Raw genomic sequence first — 20376 nt, 5'->3', positions numbered from 1 at the left:
CCGAACACCAACAAAAGGGCCGATGCAATGACGTGTGCCCAGCCTAGTGCTCAGGTTTACATGAGGTTGACTCACTAGACTAACACCTGATGCAATAAAGGGATTAGAGCACCCAAACAAATGTGAGGGCAATAGCACTAGTCACATGTAAATTCCATGTAGATGAGGTTATTAAATATTACCCCTCCAATCCAAAAACACCGCTGGGCACCCCCACGCATACTTTAACGAAGCAAATTTAATTCCAACCCCGGAGGTGGTGTTATCTCGTGAGCCCTTGACTCGTGGATTGACAAATACGGTCCACTGTGGTTCCTCCTTGTTAGTACTGTTGACACTTTAAACACCGCAAGCAGTAAATTTAGCATAAAAGGTATATGGGCTTGTTTAAAAAAAAAAAAAAAAAAAAAATTCTGGACGCACATCGTACACGTACAATTTACATGCACAATAGCAAGGGGCGCTCAGCTATGAGCATCCAGAGGAGGAGGATAAAAACCTGACACTCGTATTGAGTGCCTGCTGAAATTGTGGGTGCCCAATGATTTGGAGCGCTAGGGATGTACAATTTTTCCCCAGCACGTCCTTTTTTATGCAACCCCTCGTTTACATATTGCATCGGGCACCTAGGGGATGTGGCTGGGCGCACACTAGGAAAATGGGTGCTCAATATGAGCACCCATTTTAACTCCTATCTTATTGCATCGGCCCAAAAATATTTTAACACAGCAGACATCAAGTAACTCCCAATAATTAAAACCAACAACTAAAAATCCCCTGCTTTATATACTTGGGAACTTTTAATTTCCAGTCATTCTGAGATTGTTGTGGATTTAGTGGAGGTGGGGGGGGTTAGCTCCCTCACGGTCTGACACGCATGCTCTGGCACACACGCTCCTTCAAGCACGCTGGCACAACCAGTCGAAACACACACTTCCATCGCACACCCAGCTGAAAACACACACGCTTCCACTGCATGTGCTGACAGCTAAAATACAATCAAACATTCCCATCACAGGTATATGTTCCCTTGCAAATGCTGATACACACTCCCTCACACACCTGCCCCCACACTCTCACTCACTCCCCCCCACCCCGCCTCCTAAATATACAACAAAACATTGTTACTTACATTGGTAATCAGGGGGAATCTATGCAGGGATCCTGCTGATAATCCTGACCTGGAAAGAGGTAGACAAGGCGGCCCTGATGCAGGGAGGGATTTGGGGAAAGGTTATGTTTTTGCCAGGGCCCCAATTTAAGGGGGAGGCAGCCCAGCCAGCAGCAGAGATCAAGGAGAGGCCTCCTGCAGATGAGACAGACAGGGGTAGGGCAGGTGTGAAGGGAGGCGGTGGGAGCATTTCCTGCTGCCATGGTGACGGGGGAAGGAGGAGGATCAGCAATGGGGAAAAGAAGAAAAAATAAATTTCCCGAGGTGCAGGCCCATGGAGCCGCGGCTCCAGTCACACAAAAACAGAAGTAAAGAACTGAGCAGAGAGCCTCAGGGGAGGCTCCCATTCTACCAGAAGAGTTGCTGTGGGGCCTGACAGACATCCATCAAAGTGGCTCTGCCGGCCTGGGACCGCTGCTATAAACACGAGTCACATGACTAGCCTGACAGGCCCACTAGGGCATGTCTGAAGCCCCGAAAGGACAATCCACCCCACCCCGATATGGACTGTGTTCCATTGGTGGAAATCTCACATCCTAACCCTAGTACACTGCACAAGCCCTAGCATATTTATGCCAGCAGCTAAAAAAGTCTAGCAGTAGGAAAGAATCCAGGATGCACTCTGTTCGTTTTCCTCTTACTTATCAGAAAATTCAATTTAGACAAAGACATGTTTTAATCTCAAACTAAATAAAATGACGACATTTGCAACTTTTGAAGCAATAGTGCTCTCAGATTCACAAAAAGAGTAATTATGCCATGAAGCACTCATGCAAGGTAGGATGGGAAAGCAAATACAATCATCTTGGGCACATTTTAAAAAACTAAATGAATGGACTGGTGGTGGCCCGATTCCTCAGCAGCAGCGTAGTGCCCTGCCACACAGGAGACCTAGGTTTAATTTTGGACCAGACTCCTCATCCTCAGCTGGTTCAGCTTGGCACTAGATCCACAGCCCCTCAGAAAGGAAGGAGTCTAGTAGTAAGCACTGCTGTACAGCAACAAACTGGGGCAAACTATTTTTATGTGCTGTGAAGAGGAACCAATGAGTGCCATCACTGCTAGAACTAGATGGGAGGAGAAGATGAGGGAAAAACTCCGGTAGGCCTGCAAATGAAGGTTTCTGGTGCTTATGAAGGCAGAGCTGGGTGTTCAAAACTGAGCAGCTATGGAGCACAGAGAAAATAACTACTTAAAAATAAACTGACACTAGCAGGAACAGCTTAGTGGTTAGAGAGCAGGCTGCAAACCAGGGTTCAAATCCTGCTTCTGCTCCTTGTGACTTGGCCAAGTCGCTTCACCTCCCATTGCCTCAGGTACAGATTGTGTGCCCTCTCTGGCTGTACCTGAATACAATCTGCTTTGAAGTGTCATGAAAGGCAGAATATAAATGCCATACTCCCAGATGTGACATCTCCTAGTCCTATCTCAATTCTTTCTCCATCATTTGGCAGAGAAGCCACCAAAACGGATGCCATCTAAAAACATTCCAAACTGAAAGCTCAGCCCAGATAAGCTATTCAACAGAAGTGGAGACAGAACAGAGGATGCCAGGTCAGGCCACTAAATATTTTATCAGAACCACCATATTTATTAGCTAAATCTGGTTTCACTCTAACCAAATATGGGCCAGGTGTATGAAAGGAGTTTCCCCTCCATTGTGTGACTTTGGGGAAAATGCTTAGTATATAGCCCCCAACCTCCACTTACAAGTGTGTTACAGTCCTTAAAGGGAGAATCAGATCACAGAAAGGTGTTTGGTGCACTAGGTACAAGCCTATGTAGAAAGAGTATTTATGTCTCATTACCCAATAAAAATATTTTCCAACAACTAAATTGTTGGAACATCATTATCTTAGTTTTAACAATTAGTAAAACAGACTTATCTGGAAGTGCTAGTCTACAAACTCTGGGCCACTTTTCTTCATCCCTTTAACATGTAACTGAAATGCCACGGACACATCAGCTATGAATATCACCTTTGCAGCAGAATATTGCCTCAAGAATTTTGGAGCTTTTGTTAGCTCAATAAAAAGTAGCACTACCGCTCAAATTTTTAGTCTGTTTTAACAAGTTTTCTTTTAAATTAAAAAATGAACGTTACAAATTTGATGTTTTGGAGATTGTACATTGCTTTGCACTCTTAGGAAAGATCAACATTTTAACAATTAAAAAAGACCCAGTAGTGAATGCGCTCTCAATAATGCTTCTGAAGTGGCCGATTATTTTTCTTCTCTTTTGAGTCAGGGCACCATAAAAAGAACCTTAAACTACAATGACTAGATGTGCTGTCCAGGCCTTTTGGAATATTTGCATATTGTTTTGGCGATAAAAGGAGGTTAATGGAAGCCCTTCCTACAGGGACCCATCCCCTACTGCAATCCACAATAAACATCAAGCCCACTGTCCTTGTTCTCAGGTCTTCATCTCAGCCATTCGGTATTCTGCCCTGTTCACCGTTTGAGCCTCAAAAGTTTTCCTCTCATTCAGCCATCTCCCCACAAGCATTTCATCTTCATCACACTGCCACCCCTTTTCTATATTCTCCTGCTCCTCCTCTTCACTGGGGGATATTGATCCGAATCCTGACCCTCTAAAGCAACTCTTAGCCACTTTGTGCATATCAAAATGTTACCCGTACAATCTTATCCTCCTGATCCCTCCATCATGTTCCCAACAATCTTACCTACATTCAAGACCTCTCTCACATTCATCTTCTTGTCTTGACAGATTTTCTGCTCCCCTGAGGACTGGGCCTCATTTGCTGGCCTTTGTCATGGCAGTTCTCATTTCTCTCACACACTAGGCTCAACTGGCTACAAAAGTGGTGTCAAACTGCTTCATATCCCCTCTTGCAAGTTTCAACCCTTTCTTCCACCTTCTTTCCCACTCCTTTTTTTCAAAGCTCATTCCATCTGCCTGTTCACCCCACAACCTCTCTGGGTAGTCATTTATTGATTCCCTGTCAAATCTCCCCCCCCCCCCCCCCAACTCCCCTCAGTAACTCTTGGCTTTCTTTTTCCTTTGAATCATCTTCCCTCTTTCTTGGGGACTAACTCGCATGCTGATGACCTCTCTTGACTCTGCCTCAAAGCTCTTTGCCTTAACCTCATTTGACTTCCAACTCAGCTCTATGTCCATTGTTCACCAGCATGGCTACTTCTTTGACTTGGACCTTTCTTCCAACTACTCTCTCAGACTTTCCCGCAGTTCCCTTCCCCCACCTCCCCAACCATCATCTGATAACTTTCACACTTAAGTACTCTCCTCCAGTGTCTTATCCAGTCACCACCTTCAGGAATCTCCAAGTTACTGACCCTTGTATATTCTCCACTACAGTGACATTTCTCCTCTCCTCCACTTACATAATTAAGGTTTGTTAACAAGGCAGTATATTTTTATATTCCACAAGTTCCAAAATTGTTCAATGCTACAAATCAGATAATATACAAAACAGAATACATAAAATACAATATAAAACAAATAAGATTCCTGCAGTGATTGCTACTCTCCCAGTACCAACACTGAAGGAGCTTCAAGGCTGCGCTGCCCCCACAAGCAAAGAAGCTTCAACGCAGTGGCGACGTGGTCCAGCATGGCTGGTACTGAACTTGCCTGCCCCCGACACCAGCTTTCTCCTCCAGCGGGATGAAACACAGGCACCGGCAGGTCAATCAACGAAGGACGCTCCCGCCCACACCCCCTATGGAGAGAGGAGGGAGACACCAGTGCCCTCAAGGCTGCGTCCGCCCACAGCTTGCCTACCACTGAAGGAGCTTTAACACGATAGTGCAACACTGTAGGCACCTCCATTAGGCGCATGCACGGAGCTCGAGAAAGGAGCTTGCCCCTTTGTGCGCACCTGGAAGTGAGGACCAGTTGTGCTACAATCATGGATCAGACACACTTCATCGAACTTATTTAAGGATGGGGCATATATGGAGAGCTAAGGAGTATCCCAAGAAAGAAGCAAAGAAAAATCGCAAAGTTGGTCTTCACCATGATAAGTAAACAACTCTCCATTATACCTTCCTGCTTTATGTTTACACTACTCTTATTAAAAGTTCAGTCTCTGTTAAAAAAAAAAAAAAAAAAAAAATCCCTCTGATAAATGACCTGTTAGAGCAGTGGTTCTCAACCTTTTTCCCCATCGTGACACACCTGACAGACCACGTTCACATGTGTGACACACTGCTCATTACAATTTACGGCGGAAATAAAAAATAAAGGTCCAGTATTATTTTTATTGTTAAGAATGACAAGGAAAAGATACATATTGTATCTTAACAGAAATTGCATAAACTGTAAACATCCCACACCAAAACAGCACCAATTTCCAGCACTTAATAGTAACCACCTTACCTAAGAAAAGGCAACACTGAAAATATTACACCAGGCCTTAAGACAATACATCTCCTATTAGGAAAACGGACCAAGTCAGGCTGCTATAGAGCCCTACACAAACTACACCCCAGCAGAGAACCTCATCTGAATCACATGTGCTGACCCTCAACTAAGAAAGAATAAAGAGACCAAAACGCATAACTAGAAGCATGCAGACAAAAACTGAATTAGAAACCGCAACAAGCCAGAGTCTCTGTATGCAGTGTAACAAAGGAAAAAAAAAGAAACATCACTTATAAAACAAATCAAGAAATATAAAATCAATAGCAGAAAAATCATACTAACAAAAAGAACAGATTATTTCAAAAAACAGCGGATGAATGGAATATCCAATAATTAAAAACATGTCAAAAATTTCTAGATACCAATAAAATATTTTAAAATAGCAGACACAAAGACCCAGTAATGAAAAAATAAGGATATAAAAATGTTTTGCTCTGCATACCTGGGAATGTTTGATTCCAGGTGCCCTGAGATTGTTTTGAATTAGCAGGAGGGGGGATGGTTTGCTTGCAACTTTCTCCTCTCTCTCTCACTCACTGGCTCTCAGTCACTCACATATACACATGCTTTTCTCTCTCACTTATATAGGCTCTTAATTACACATTTACACACATGCTGTCTATCTTTGAAAGCCTATGTGTGTAAGCCTGAAATCACACACATACATGCTGTCCTTTTCTCTCACACACAGGCTCTCAATCACATACTCACTCACCTAAACCAGCTCTCAATCACAGACATACTCTCTTTCACATGTACAAGCTCTCAATCATTCACATACATGCTGTCTCACACACACACACACACACACACACAGGATCTCAAACACACATGCTTGCTCATTCACTCACTCCCCCCCCCCCCCCCCCCCCCCCGAACTAGCAGCAGCAGCAGCCTCCTCCCAACCCTAACCTCCTTCATTTTCTGCCCTCGGGGACAAGGAGTCCCATCGGCCTCGGGGGTTGACAATATTCGTTTTTCTCTGAACCACGCTGCTCATTCTTCAGACCGCGCCTCTCTTCTTTTCTTTGGGCCGATGCCGAGCGCAGTAGCAAGGTCTCTTCTTCCCGCGCACGCACCCACTGCTCACCACTTCCTCTTCCAGGCCGTGGGAAGGGGGGGGGGGCGGGAAGAAGAGAGAATGCCGTTCCGCCCGGGCTTTCAGCATTTTAAGCCTGTGTGTAGGACCTGTCTTGCTCGGGTAGGGGGAGCAACTGGGTCAGCAGGGGACCGGGAAGTGTGGCGACACACCTGCGTGTGCTTGGCGACACACTGGTTGAGAACCACTGTGTTAGAGGATTTAAATCCTACTATTTTTTGCATTTCTGAAACCTGGCTGAATGACAAGGATAATGTGCTCGTAAACCAAAATTTCACACCCCAACTTCATTTTCCTAGACCTAAGCGAAAAGGTGGGGGTTTATTAATAATTAGTAAAAAATTAATAAATAAAAAAAAGACTTAAGCTAGAACCTTACAAAATAGAGATAAACCCTCCCTACGAGGTGGCATTTCTAAAATCACCTCAACTAAGTATAGGAATGATCTATTTTCCCCCAGGAATACTACAAAAAGTCTGCTCACCTCTAATCAAATTATTCGCTAAGGTGTATCCATCACCAGACGCTGCCATAATTGTAGGAGACTTTAACCTACATGTGGATAGAACACCTAGAACCGCAGTGTTTTTAGAGACAATGCAAGTATTGGGATAAACACAATTTGTTTCTAAAGCTACTCAAAGCAGGACATATTCTAGACCTAATATTTGCCAACAACAACTGTCTGATCAATACCTCCCACCCTATATTGCTCTAGTCAGATCACCAATAAAAAGTGGAAATAACATTCCTCAACCCAACTCTTAAAAATATAACTAATAATCAAACTTTTACCTTCAGAAAAAAAAAAAAAAATAGCTACTGGAATTAAATCAAGCTAATGCCTCCTGGGACCAGATTGTCAATGACATAGCTGAAAACCTAAGTCCAATCCAGACAAAAACTATTAAAATAGAAAGGAATACCTCTAAACAAAAGAAACCATGGTACAATGATGATTTAAGATGCACTAAGCAGACCCTTAGAAAATTTGAGAAACTGGCAGAAATGCCAATCTTCTGAATTCCCAAGAAAATATAGATCTCTAACAAAATACCGTGCACTATTATTGGATAAAATCAATAGGTTGAAAACACAATTCCCCATCTGCTTGCCAACAAAAGCACCTGATGAAACACATGGTCTGACTAAATGGACCACATTCAGAGTAACTAATCTCAAAATTAGTCAAAATTATTACAAAAATAAATCCTGCTATTCTCCCACGTGACTCAATTCCAGCTAGTTCCTTGAAACAAGTACACAGCGTTATCACTCCGACAATCACAACCTTAATCACTCTCTCTCAGAAAGATTTGTTCCCTATGGGGCAAAATAAGCTGTGATAAAACCAATCCTAAAAAACAAAAAACTGGTAGAATTGACGATTGGGACAACTATAATCCAATATCCAATTTGTCTTCTCTCTCAAAAGTACTTGAAAAGGCAGTATTATCTCAACTTGTAAACCATTCAGAAGACCAAGATATTCTCTACTCAGACCAATTTGGATTTAAAAAACACCGCTCAACTGAGACTTTACTCATCTCATTAATGGACTGTTGTACGTGGCTTTGATGCTGATGAATCTTATTTTCTTGTACCAATAGATTTAACAGTTGCCTTCGACATGGTGGACCATATCCTGTTATGCCATCAACTGAACAATATTGGGATTGATGGTAGTGTTCTCAGTTGGTTCTCTTCCTTTCTATCTAAAATGGCATTCCAAGTCAAATTGGACAATCACATATCTGATACCTTCCCATATTGATACAGGTGTCCCTCAAGATTCAGTCTATAAGCTCCATCTTTAAATTTCTGGTGGATTTAGGAATTAACTTCTTGTACGCTGATAACACAGTTTTCTATCCCATTCTCCAGATCATTTGAAAAAATGGCATTGACATTCTCAACCTATATGAAAGCGATACAGCAAGAACTCTCAATTTAAACATTAAATACTGAAAAAACTGAAATCATTTAGTTAAGCAGAAATCCTTCTACAGTTAAACCTCCACATCTAGACCTGGGTAATTTTCATAATACTCCCTCAGACCAAGTACGGAACTTAGGTATCCAGGTAGATGAAAACCTTTCTATGAATACGCACATAAATACAATAATTAATGCAGGCTATGCCAAGCTGCGTATATTACATTGGCTGAAACCTTTAACTATCGAGGACTTCCGTACTGTGTTACAAACTAATTTTTTCAGACAGACTACTGTAACTCCCTATTTGGCCTTCCAGCAGGTCTCTTAAAACCATTACAATTACAAAATGCCTCAGCAAGACTTATTAGGAACAAGGAAATTTGATCATATCACTCCCTCACTGATATCACTGCACTGGCTACCAGTAAAATCCCAAATCTATTATAAAGTATTAACTGTAATATTCAAAATCATCCACTCCAGTAACACCAGTCTGACAGGCATGACACTACAACTAGACACACCTCAGCAAACACTAAGATCTCAAAATAAAGGACTACTGACTGTGCCTACAATACGGAGTACACATCTGATGCAAGTAAGATCATGCATTTTCCATAGCAGATCCAAAGCTTTGGAATTCTCCACCTGAGACATTATGTCTAATGCCAGAAAGAAAGATTTAAACATGAGCTGAAAACTTGGCTTATCAGAATGAAGAAAACTACAACAAGGACAAAAGATAAGATATTTACATTCTCTCATTAAGACAAAAGTACTGACTATCATGAGAAAATTGCTAAGTTATAACTCCTATACTATTAGACTAATGTCAAACTTTTAGTTAATATTTATTAGAACATCTCATTAGATTTATATTAAACCCTGTTGTGTTGCTTTATAGTATGAATATTACTTTTGTAAACCGGTGATCTTTATTTGTAACGACAGTATATAAAATGTCTAAATAACTTATGACCCTAATCCAAGAAGGCTTGTTCAAATAAGGACAGCTTCCACCTCTTTCCTGAACTTTGGTCATGCTCTTCATGGATGTCAATTGATAAACTGTACCATAACTGAGGGCCTAATGTAGAAAAGGCTCTAGTATCTTGTTTCATAAATTTTGATTACAAAGAGTAAGAAAATGCTGATTAGCTAAGAGTTCCTTCTTATAACACTACTCTCCTCTGCCATGGTCATTCTTGCCCCTCCCCATCAAGGCATTCCAAGGCTCACCTCCAGAACATGCTTCCTATGCTCTTGTGCCCGTACTGCAGTGTCTCTGGCTAAAACTACATGCCCAAACCGACTTCATACATTTCAGATTCATGTTCAGCTCCTTCCATTCTATTATTTTTACTAATAAAGACTAGCATAGAAACATAGAAACATAGAAATGACGGCAGAAGAAGACCGAATGGCCCATCCAGTCTGCCCAGCAAACCTCACACATTTTTTCTCTCATTCTTATCTGTTACTCTTAGCTCCTTGTTCTATTCCCCTTCCACCCCCACCATTAATGTAGAGAGCAGTGATGGAGCTGCATGCAAGTGAAATATCTAGCTTGATTAGTTAGGGGTAGTAGGGGCAGTAACCGCCGCGATAAGCAAGCTACACCCATGCTTATTTGTTTTACCTAGACTATGTTGTACAGCTCTTGTTGGTTTTTTTTTTTCTTCTCCCCTGCTGTAGAAGCAGAGAGCCATGCTGGATATGCATTGAAAGTGAAGTATCAGGCACATTTGGTTGGGGTAGTAACCGCCGTAACAAGCCAGCTACTCCTCGCTTTGTGATTGCGAATCCTTTTTTTTCTTCACCCCTGTCGTTGAAGCTATGCAGGATATGCGTGAAGCATCAGTTTTTTGTTTTTGTTTTTGGTTTTTTTTTTTCCCCCTGCCGTTGAAGCAGAGAGCTATGCTGGAAATGCGTGATGTATCAGTCTTTCTCCCATGCCGATGCAGCAGAGAACCATGCTGGATATGCATGGAAAGTGAAGTATCAGGCACATTTGGTTTGGGGTAGTAACTGCCGTAACAAGCCAGCTACTCCCCGCGTTTTGAGTGCGAACCCTTTTTCTTCTCCTTTGCCGTTGTAGCAGAGAGCTCTGCTGGATGTGTGAAGTATCAGTTATTCTTCTCCCCTGTCATTGAAGCAGAGAGCTATGCTGTATATGCATTGAAAGTGAAGTATCAGGCATATTTGGTTTGGGGTAGTAACCGCTGTAACAAGCCAAATACTCCCCTCTTTATGAGTGCAAATCCTTTTTTTTCCATTACCTCTTGCTGTTGAAGCTTAGAGCGATGTAGGAGTCACAGTAAGCATGTGTATGTTTATTTAATAAGGGTATTGTGTCAATAGCCATCATTCTGGCGAGTCACCCACTCTTCATTGGCGGCCTCTTGACTTTATGGATCCGCAGTGTTTATCCCACGCCCCTTTGAAGTCTTTCACAGTTCTGGTCTTCACCACTTCCTCCGGAAGGGCATTCCAGGCATCCACCACCCTCTCCGTGAAGAAATACTTCCTGACATTGGTTCTGAATCTTCCTCCCTGGAGCCTCAAATCGTGACCCCTGGTTCTGCTGATTATTTTCCTACGGAAGAGGTTTGTCGTTGTTTTTGGATCATTAAAACCTTTCAAGTATCTGAAAGTCTGTATCATATCACCTCTGCTCCTCCTCTCCTCCAGGGTGTACATATTTAGATTCTTCAATCTCTCCTCGTACGTCATCCTATGAAGATCCTCCACCTTCCTGGTCGCCCTTCTCTGTACTGCTTCCATCTTGTCTTTGTCTTTTTGTAGATACGGTCTCCAGAACTGAACACAGTACTCCAGGTGAGGCCTCACCAGGACCTGTACAAGGGAATAATCACTTCCCTTTTCTTACTTGATATTCCTCTCTCTATGCAGCCCAGCATTCTTCTGGCTTTTGCTATCGCCTTGTCGCATTGTTTCGCTGTCTTCACATCATTAGACACTATCACCCCAAGGTCCCTCTCCTGCTCCGTGCACATCAGCCTTTCCCCCCCCCATCGAGTACAGTTCATTCGGATTTCCACTCCCCATATGCATGACTTTGCACTTCTTGGCATTGAATCTCAGCTGCCATATCTTCGACCACTCTTCCAGTTTCCTTAGATCCCGTCTCATTCTCTCCACTCCTTCCGGCGTGTCCACTCTGTTGCAGATCTTAGTGTCATCCGCAAAAAGACAAACCTTACCTTCTATCCCGTCTGCAATGTCGCTCACAAAGATATTGAACAGGACCGGTCCCAACACCGATCCTTGCGGCACACCACTTAAAACCGCTCTCTCTTCAGAGAAGGCTCCATTTACCATCACACATTGTTTTCTGTCCGTCAACCAATTTGCAATCCAGGTCACCACATCGGCACTCACTCCCAAGCTTCTCGTTTTATTCACCAGTCTCCTGTGCGGAACCGTATCAAAAGCTTTGCTGAAATCCAAGTAGATGACATCTAGTGCTCTTCCTTGATCCAATTCCTTGGTTACCCAGTCAAAAAAGTCAATCAAATTTGTCTGACAGGATCTTCCCCTGGTGAATCCATGCTGCCTCTGGTCCATCAATTCTCCAGACTGTAGATAGTTGACTATTCTCTCTTTCAGCAGTGACTCCATTACTTTTCCCACCACCGAAGTGAGGCTAACCGGTCTGTAGTTGCCTGCCTCTTCCCTGTTCCCACTCTTGTGAAGCGGGACCACCACCGCTCTTCTCCAATCACTCGGCACCACTCCCGTTTCTAGGGATCTATTGAACAGGTCACACAGCGGACCCGCCAGAACATCTCTGAGCTCCCTCAATATCCTTGGATGAATCCCATCAGGCCCCATGGCTTTGTCCACTTTCAGGTTCTTTAGTTCTTCCCACACATTTTCTACTGTAAAAGGATTTTCATCTATTCCCCTTCCCTCCAGTTTCTTGTTGTTTAGAGATGGTCCTTCTCCAGGGTCTTCTTTAGTGAACACAGAGCTGAAGTATTCGTTTAATATTTCTGCCATTTCTTCGTCTCTCTCTACACATTGATCATTACCACCTTTCAATTTCACTATACCACTTTGGACCTTTCTCTTTTCGCTGATGTATCTGAAGAATGTTTTGTCACCATTTTTTATCTCCTTGGCAATCCTCTCTTCCGCTTGACTCTTTGCCAACTTGATTAATTTCTTTGTCTCCCTCAGTTGATACAAATATTCTTCTTTGTGCTCCTCCCTTTGGGATCCTTTATATTTCTTGAATGCTGTTCTTTTAGCTTTAATTTTGTCAGCCACCTCCATTGAGAACCAGATAGGTTTCAGTTTTCTTTTGCTTTTCTTTACATTTCTAACATATAGAGCAGTTGCCTTGGTGATTGCTCCTTTTAGATTGGTCCACTGCTGATCCACATCTGATACTCTTTCCTGCCTCTGTCTCTCATCTCCCTTTCACTCTCCACCCAGAATATGGCTGATTTCCCTGACAAGGTTCACAAGATTAAGCTAGAGTTCTTCACCATGCCACTTCCTCCTACTCCTTCACCTCTTCATTCCTCTCCCATTCCAACCTCTCTTCCTTTTCTGAAATCACAGAAGAGGAAACTGCCCATTTTCTCTCCTTAAACTCATTACTTGTTCCTCTAACTCTCAGCTCTATTTCCCTTGCAGTCATTCCTGCTTTTGCATTTTCATCTATCACTTTCCAATGCAACTGCTCCTATTGCCTTCAAACATGCTTTGATCACACCACACCACAAAAACCCTCACTTGAACCTACCTTCCCTGCTATCATCTCCCCCCTTCCTTTCACATCCAAACTACTTGATTGTAGTATTCACCGCTGCTGTCTTGTTTTCATCTCAATTCATTCTCAATCCATGCCAATCTGGTTCTTGTACTCTACATTCCACAAAAACAACCCTTGCCAAAATGTCCAGTGACTTACTCATGGCCAAAGTCAAAATCCTTTAATAAAACCTCTTCCTCTGAAAATCTCTCCTCATTTGGATTTTGGGACTCCGTTCTGCTTAGATCTCTTCTTACCTCGCCTATTGTACATTAGTGTCTTTTGGTGGATTCTCCTCCACCGCTATCCCCACTATTAGTCTGCGTGCCTCAGGACTGGGTCCTGGGCCCTCTTCTCTTTCTATACTCATTCTGATCTCCTATGGCTTTCAGTATCATCTTTTTGCTGAGAATATCCAGATCCACATCTCTATACAGAAATTTCATCAGGAATCAATCCCAACATTGCCGCCTAACACTTTAAAAACTTAACGAGGTCCATATTCAAAAGCCATGTAGACTGATCTCAAAAAGTTCTGTCTAAAAAGGCAAATGTGGAATTTTTCAGTTACTTATCCGGTTAAATTATAACCAGATAAGTAGTTATCCGGCTACTGTGTAGCTAAAGGGGTGTTCCAGGAACATTCCAGGGAGGGGCTGAGATATCCAGCTAACTTAGCTGAATATCAGATAATTTGGACTTGTGGCTGTGACAACCTACCACTTACCTGGATATCTTTAAAAAAAAAAAAAATAAAAAATATATATATATATATATACCAAGCTTATCAATATTCACATCACTTCCAACTTTTACTACTGCAACCTGCTCCTCAGAACTCCCAGTGAACCATCTCTCTTCTCCACTACAAACTATTCAAAATCAGCTGCATGACTTATCTTTGCCAACGATGGTCAACTCATATGACCCCTCTTCAAATCATTCCATTGGCTCCCTATCCATTTCTGTATACAGTTCAAGTTCATCTTACTCACTCTGTAACTGCATCAGAGATGTGTGGTGACATTTATAGCAAGGGATTCAGTTTTGCTCCCTTAGTCCCCCTCTCATACATGCCACCCACCCACCCTCCCCCCTAGTCTACAGCAGTCTCGCTCCCTCAACCCCCTCTCCCCTAGAGACAAAAACCATATGAAACCCATATGGCATTAGGCCTATTGTAACATGTAATTGTAATGGGTGTGGGCTTGGCCCTTAAAGCCATGAATAAGCAATTACAATATAGTAAAAGTCCTATACCAAAAATAGCACTAACTGCCAGCACTCAAACTACAACCTTACCTATGAAAAGGCAACACTGCAAATATTACATCAGGCTCTAACACCCCAATGTACCTCCTATTTAGAAAACAAAAATACCTGGAAAATAAAGGATACATGTACATAAAAATATTGTACAAAAGAGTTTAAAACTATACAAGTCTCTTCTTCAGATGTCAGATCAGAGACATTCAGATCTAAAGACTGGACCTATATTGTCTCAATAACTCATGTACAGTATTTTTGGATACTAGCTTTTATTGGAGCTATTAAGTATTACAGTCTACCAAGAATACAGTTTACCCCAATAAACAAATCTACCATATTAAAACACTAATTCCTAGGACTCAAAACAGCAACAACCCTAACTAGGAAAGAGTAACACTGCAAATATTAAACCTGGACATAGACCAATACATCTACTATTGGAAACAGAACAAGACTGGCTGCTATAGTCCCCTACACGGAAACTATACACTAGCAGAATCCCTCACCTGGATCACAGACAACATAAAGACATCCTTACCAAAAGCAAAATAAGATGAAAGAAACAAAAAAAAATATAAAACAATCTTAAAAGTAAAACCATACTAAAAACAGAAAAAAAATTATTTTTTTTTGAATTAACATTTTATTCATATGCCAATCTGTTTACATTTGGAGTCTGCACTGTTAAATAAGTTTGAATCTGATCTGCCATGCCATACTCAAAAGAAAATTTAACTGATGAATAGAATATCAAATTATTAAAACCTCAAAAAATGTTTTGAAATGTTATATTGGTACTTTGGGAAATGTTTCAAACAGCACACAAACATGAAATAATGAAACTAATAAGGATTTTTAAAAAGTCTCCTGCTCTTCGTACCTGCGGTGTTTTGATTTGCAGCCACTCTGAGGCTGTTGTGGATTGGGGAGGGGAAGCTGTACAAAATTCACACACACACATTCTCTCTCACCCATGTAGCAGTCCAGTCACAGAAAGCTTAACCACCCTCCCCGACCTCCCAGTCCCTAGTGATCTTGCTGCCCAGTCCCCTCTCATACCATCCCCAGGAGTCTTGCTCCCTCTCCCTCTGTGTTAAGTCAGAGTCTGAAAGACTCTGGAAGGCTCCCATACTCAGACTCTCAATGACCTTAACATTTAAACACTGCCACTGGTAGGTTTTCTTTAACCTGTCCCTGGCTGATGTTTTGCTGTACTGCTCTGCATCTCGTGCAAACGGTGCAATTTCATATTGGAATCTAGTCAGCTGAGTCCAGCCACTTCTATCCTCCTGATTCTCCCTATCCAGGTGACCAGCTCTCCAATCTGCACAGGGCCATTGACAACTTCACTGCTTCAGCCAGCAGCTCCCAGTCATCTCACACTAGCACCGACTCTGCTTTTCGCATGAGGTAGAATACAGGACCTTGCTTTGAGCAGATTTCAAGGTCCTGACTTCTGCCCCATCCTGTTCTGCTCTATAATCACATACAAACTATGCAATTTCATATTGGAACAGCCTCACTTATATCCTTCACTTGACTCTCCTTATCCTCTCTCTGTTGAGTCTTCCAGCAGCTGACCAACTCTCTCATCCATACAGGGCAGGGCCACAGGCACAACTTCAAGCCAGCAACTCCCAGTTGTCCTGGTCCCGCACTTGCACAAGGTAGAAGGCGGGACCTTGCTTTGAGCAGATTTGCCAAAGCAAGGTCCCTTCTGCCCCATCCTGTGCTGCTCTGCATCTCATGCAAATGGTGCAATTACATTGGGCCTGACCTGCATCTGCTGCAGACTAGTTCCGTCACCGTGACCATGAGAATCCCTTTCCGCAGCTCAGACTAGTACTTGCCTTATCAGCCCTGGCCCCTCCCCCTCCGGTGTGCATGTAAGGGACGGGATGCATTTAGCCTGCAAGCAGCCATAGGCTGCTGTTCCTATAGGCCATAGCCTGCACACAGACAAGTGGCAACGCGGCTGGAAAAATAAAATTAAAAGGGTTGAGGGCTGGGGATTCACAGAGTCTCTTGAAGGCCCTGAATGCACACCACTGAACGACATTCATTCTGCAGCTCCACACTACCCTCTCCCTACACCACTCATGAACTCCACTCATCAGGCACTTACTCTCCTACCACCAGCTCCTTACTCTGTACTTTTTACTCTTCTGAATGCTTGAAACAGACTTCCTGCGTTGGTGCTTCATGTGCCTTATTCAAATCCAGAGTAAAATCCTACCCTCTAAATTTTCACCCCGATTCTCCTGCCCACAGCCTTATTGGTTTTAAATGAAATTCCCAAAGCCTTTTTTGTCCTGTAGATTTGTTGTGACTAGATTGTTAGCTGTGTGTAGTTAGTGCTATAGAAATTAGTAGCAGCAGCAGCACTGGTACTTTAGAAGCTTGCTTTACAGAACATAGGTAAAGGAAGGTATTCACCATCTTACCATCTCCTGCCACATAATAACCGGGAAACCTTTTGAAGTAAGTGTTTTCGAAGCGCTCATGGTTGCCATAGACTGTCCGCATTATTGATGGCCACGGTCGCTTGAAAACCTGAAACAGGAGAAAGTAACAAGCAATGAAGCATTTTTGGACTCAGACCAGACTGCTCTGCTGGAGGTAACTGATACATATACTTGCAAAAGCTCACAGGACCCTGGCCACATTGGAAAAATGAACTGATGAGGTCTTGAATGCTCATATAAAACATTTTCTCTGAATAATTGGTTCTGCTGGTTCAATAATTTTGAATTTCTATTCCGCCTTTTGCGGCTGGTCAGCTACCTCAAAGCAGATTATAACGTGATGACTGTCAGAAGCTGAGGGATCAAGGCAGATTACAGAAAGAGGTTAGGTGGATAATTGGGGAGAGTTTACATTATCATTAGGTAGATTATATCGAGATATACTGCAGTGAGGTAGATTGGGTCAGAAATTAGAGGGTTATTACAGTAAAAAGCATGACATTTCAAGGCAAATAAGGAATTCATTGCTGGCAAATTGTATGCAATGGAGTGTATACATGTAAAGATACGAGTTTCTCTGTATCCTGTTTTTGAATGTTGCAGTTTCTATGTGATGAACTAATGGTAATCAGGGGAATAAGTTACAGAGCGCATCTGTCTGTTGAGTAAACAGAGTTCCCCTTCTCCAAGCTCGATGCAGCTACTACTGCTCTCTCAGCTCTATGAAACACATTATGCCACCGACTGTCAAAAGAAAGGAAATGGATTGCTTACTAAATAGCCTTCAGCTTCTCCTTGCAGCTCTTCTCCTTGCTCATTTAATACAGCTGGAAGAACTCCAAAAAATGGCAAAGTCTGGGAAAACCAGAAGCATTCTTAATTAGATCACGCAACCGTTCTTAAAACCACTCGTCATACATGCCAGACATACGCAGCAGCAACTATAAAGAGAAAAATAAAATGGCTCGTTGCTTTACAAGAGGGTCAGCCTTCTTATGCCTGCCTCTGTTTTATTTCTGGGCACATAACGCTTGTCTATCATGCCTCAGTGAACGTAGGATTTTCTGATGCAGGCACACTGAGGTGGGGGATGGTGAACTCTCTGGTTTGAACAATATTCCTCTCTTCATTGAGTGTACACAAAGTCGCAGGAGGATAGTGGATATTAATTTTCTGGGCATTACCTTAGTTATAAAGGTACAGGCGTTTTGAATACCAAAAATATATAGGAAAAAGAATTCATTCTCCCTTTTTTGGGAAAAAAGGCAGAACATAAAGTATGAAATAGAAACTATTGCACGAGTCAGATAGCCATCCATGCTATCTAATGAAAACAACCATTGGACAACCTAGCTACCTTACCAAAGGTATAGGTTTTTGTGATACTTAAACTTTACATCGGAATTTGTCCATTATTAATCTGCAGAAATAAAAAGGAATACAAATGGTCTCATTTCTAGATTTTGAAAAAAAAAAAAAAAAAAAAGTTAATCAAGGGACTTATAAGGTGTAGAGAACCCTACAGGACCCTACCTAAAAGGAATGATTCATCTTGGAGGGTGGCAAAGAGACCTAGCATTATTGTTTGAGTGTTTGCTCCCCCATGCAGGAGAGAAATGGTGAGCCTCCCGGGTATGTAAACCACTGCCACCATCTTAGGGTGTGGATTTTTAGTTATCCCTGCTTAGGCCAGCATGGCTCCAAGAGAAGGCCTTTTGTTTAGGAGGAGAAAGATTTTCCACCCTTCTCTCCTCTGGATTTGGTTTTCCCTTTGCTTTAGAACTTTTCTTCTTTTCTGCGTACCCCAGAGCCCAGAGATTCAATTCTTTTGATTATTCATGCCTGGATAATGTCTGTCTGTAAGACGTTATATTGAATGGATGTCGTCACTCTCTACAGACTTCTCATGATCACATATAAAGGCTGAGCCTCCTGAAACAGATTTTTTTTTCTAAACATGAATTCATGTCAGGGTTGGAGGATTAAGCAACTGGAAAGCTAAGTATTTAAGACTTTTTTGCTCACTTGGGATTTACATTTAGGATGAAGACGAGATATTTGATGATACAGATATTGGATTTTTTTTTTTAAGTTTATTTTTCATTTCAATAAATTAAAGTGGACTTAAGCTCATGCTCCGCTCTTTTGCTACGAGCTGTTGTAGTGTCAGTCCTACATATTCATATAAAATTGAAAAGTTTGTAATAGAACATGAAAAAGTTTAACACAATTACCAGTTAACCATCATCGTTTGGTATTGTTTGGGGATATTTAGGTTACTGAAGTCTGTTTAGATTTGGGCATAGTTTTGTGGATTCTCACATCGTTATTAGATACCTTATACAGCTGGCAAGTAAAAAACAAAACCACACTATGTAGGAGGAGGATTCCTTTCCCTTTAAGTTTTATAATACTTGCAAACTGTGCCAGATTAGTAGTAGTGGAACCTAAAATCCTCTGTTTAGCCATACAAAGTATAAGACACGGGCATCAGCAATACATGCTTCCTCTTGTTGCACGGACAGTTTGCCTAAACTCTGTTCTTGAAGGGTGAGAGGGTTATTCAGATATGTATAAAAACACTATATAAGATGTGCCTTCATCTTCTACCCCTTTGGGAGTGGAGGTCAAGCATAAATTTAAAAAACAAAACAACCACACTTGATATGGTTGTTTCTACAATGTCTATTTGATATTGATTAAATGTTCCCTTGGTATTTTCTATTTGTCTTCCATGTGGTCTCCCTCACCTCCCGTCCCTTTTGGCATTATATGTATGCTTTTTAGGACAACTCCAAGGGTTCTCTTATGAAAAGGTGGCCAAATCATGCATTTTGATACAGTCTATTCTATGCTGAATTTCTTCACTTCTGATTTTCTTGATGTCACTCCTAGTGCCATTCTTAGACTGCTCATTCCTATTACTTTCTATTTCATGGATTGATGTTAGAGTCTATTTTTGGCACTGAATATTGGTGCAACAGATTTGAGGCAAATATAGGCCAGCAGAGGTATATCAAACACAGCAAAAGTCCATTTCTAAAGTGTTATACAGTTTTGTTCAATAAATCCTATGCAGAAATTTATATAAAATTCTACTTGCCATTGCTACTCAATACTCTGCTAAATGGGAAAACTATCCTGCTGATTTTGACTGCAGTCAGGTAAACTGTCTCTGCACTGGGTTCCAGGACTTTAAAATTAACAGAATCAGAGCACCAGCTTCCCACAGTGTACTCAGTT

The 20376-nt window shown here is 41.9% G+C and overlaps 1 protein-coding gene across 1 annotated transcript in view; it reads right to left on the bottom strand.

Annotated features, from left to right (window-relative positions):
- Positions 1-20376, bottom strand: part of LOC115085235 (acetyl-coenzyme A synthetase, cytoplasmic-like) — a 107780-nt gene that overhangs the window by 17373 nt on the left and 70031 nt on the right. Inside the window, 2 exon segments of the mRNA XM_029591009.1 lie at positions 17113-17221; positions 17908-17988. Coding sequence (XP_029446869.1) covers positions 17113-17221; positions 17908-17988 — 190 coding nt within the window.

Source organism: Rhinatrema bivittatum, chromosome 2 (assembly GCF_901001135.1).
Source record: "Rhinatrema bivittatum chromosome 2, aRhiBiv1.1, whole genome shotgun sequence".
Classification (NCBI taxonomy): domain Eukaryota; kingdom Metazoa; phylum Chordata; class Amphibia; order Gymnophiona; family Rhinatrematidae; genus Rhinatrema; species Rhinatrema bivittatum.
Note: the sequence above shows the minus strand (reverse complement) of the source record. Positions and strands in the feature narration are given on the sequence as shown.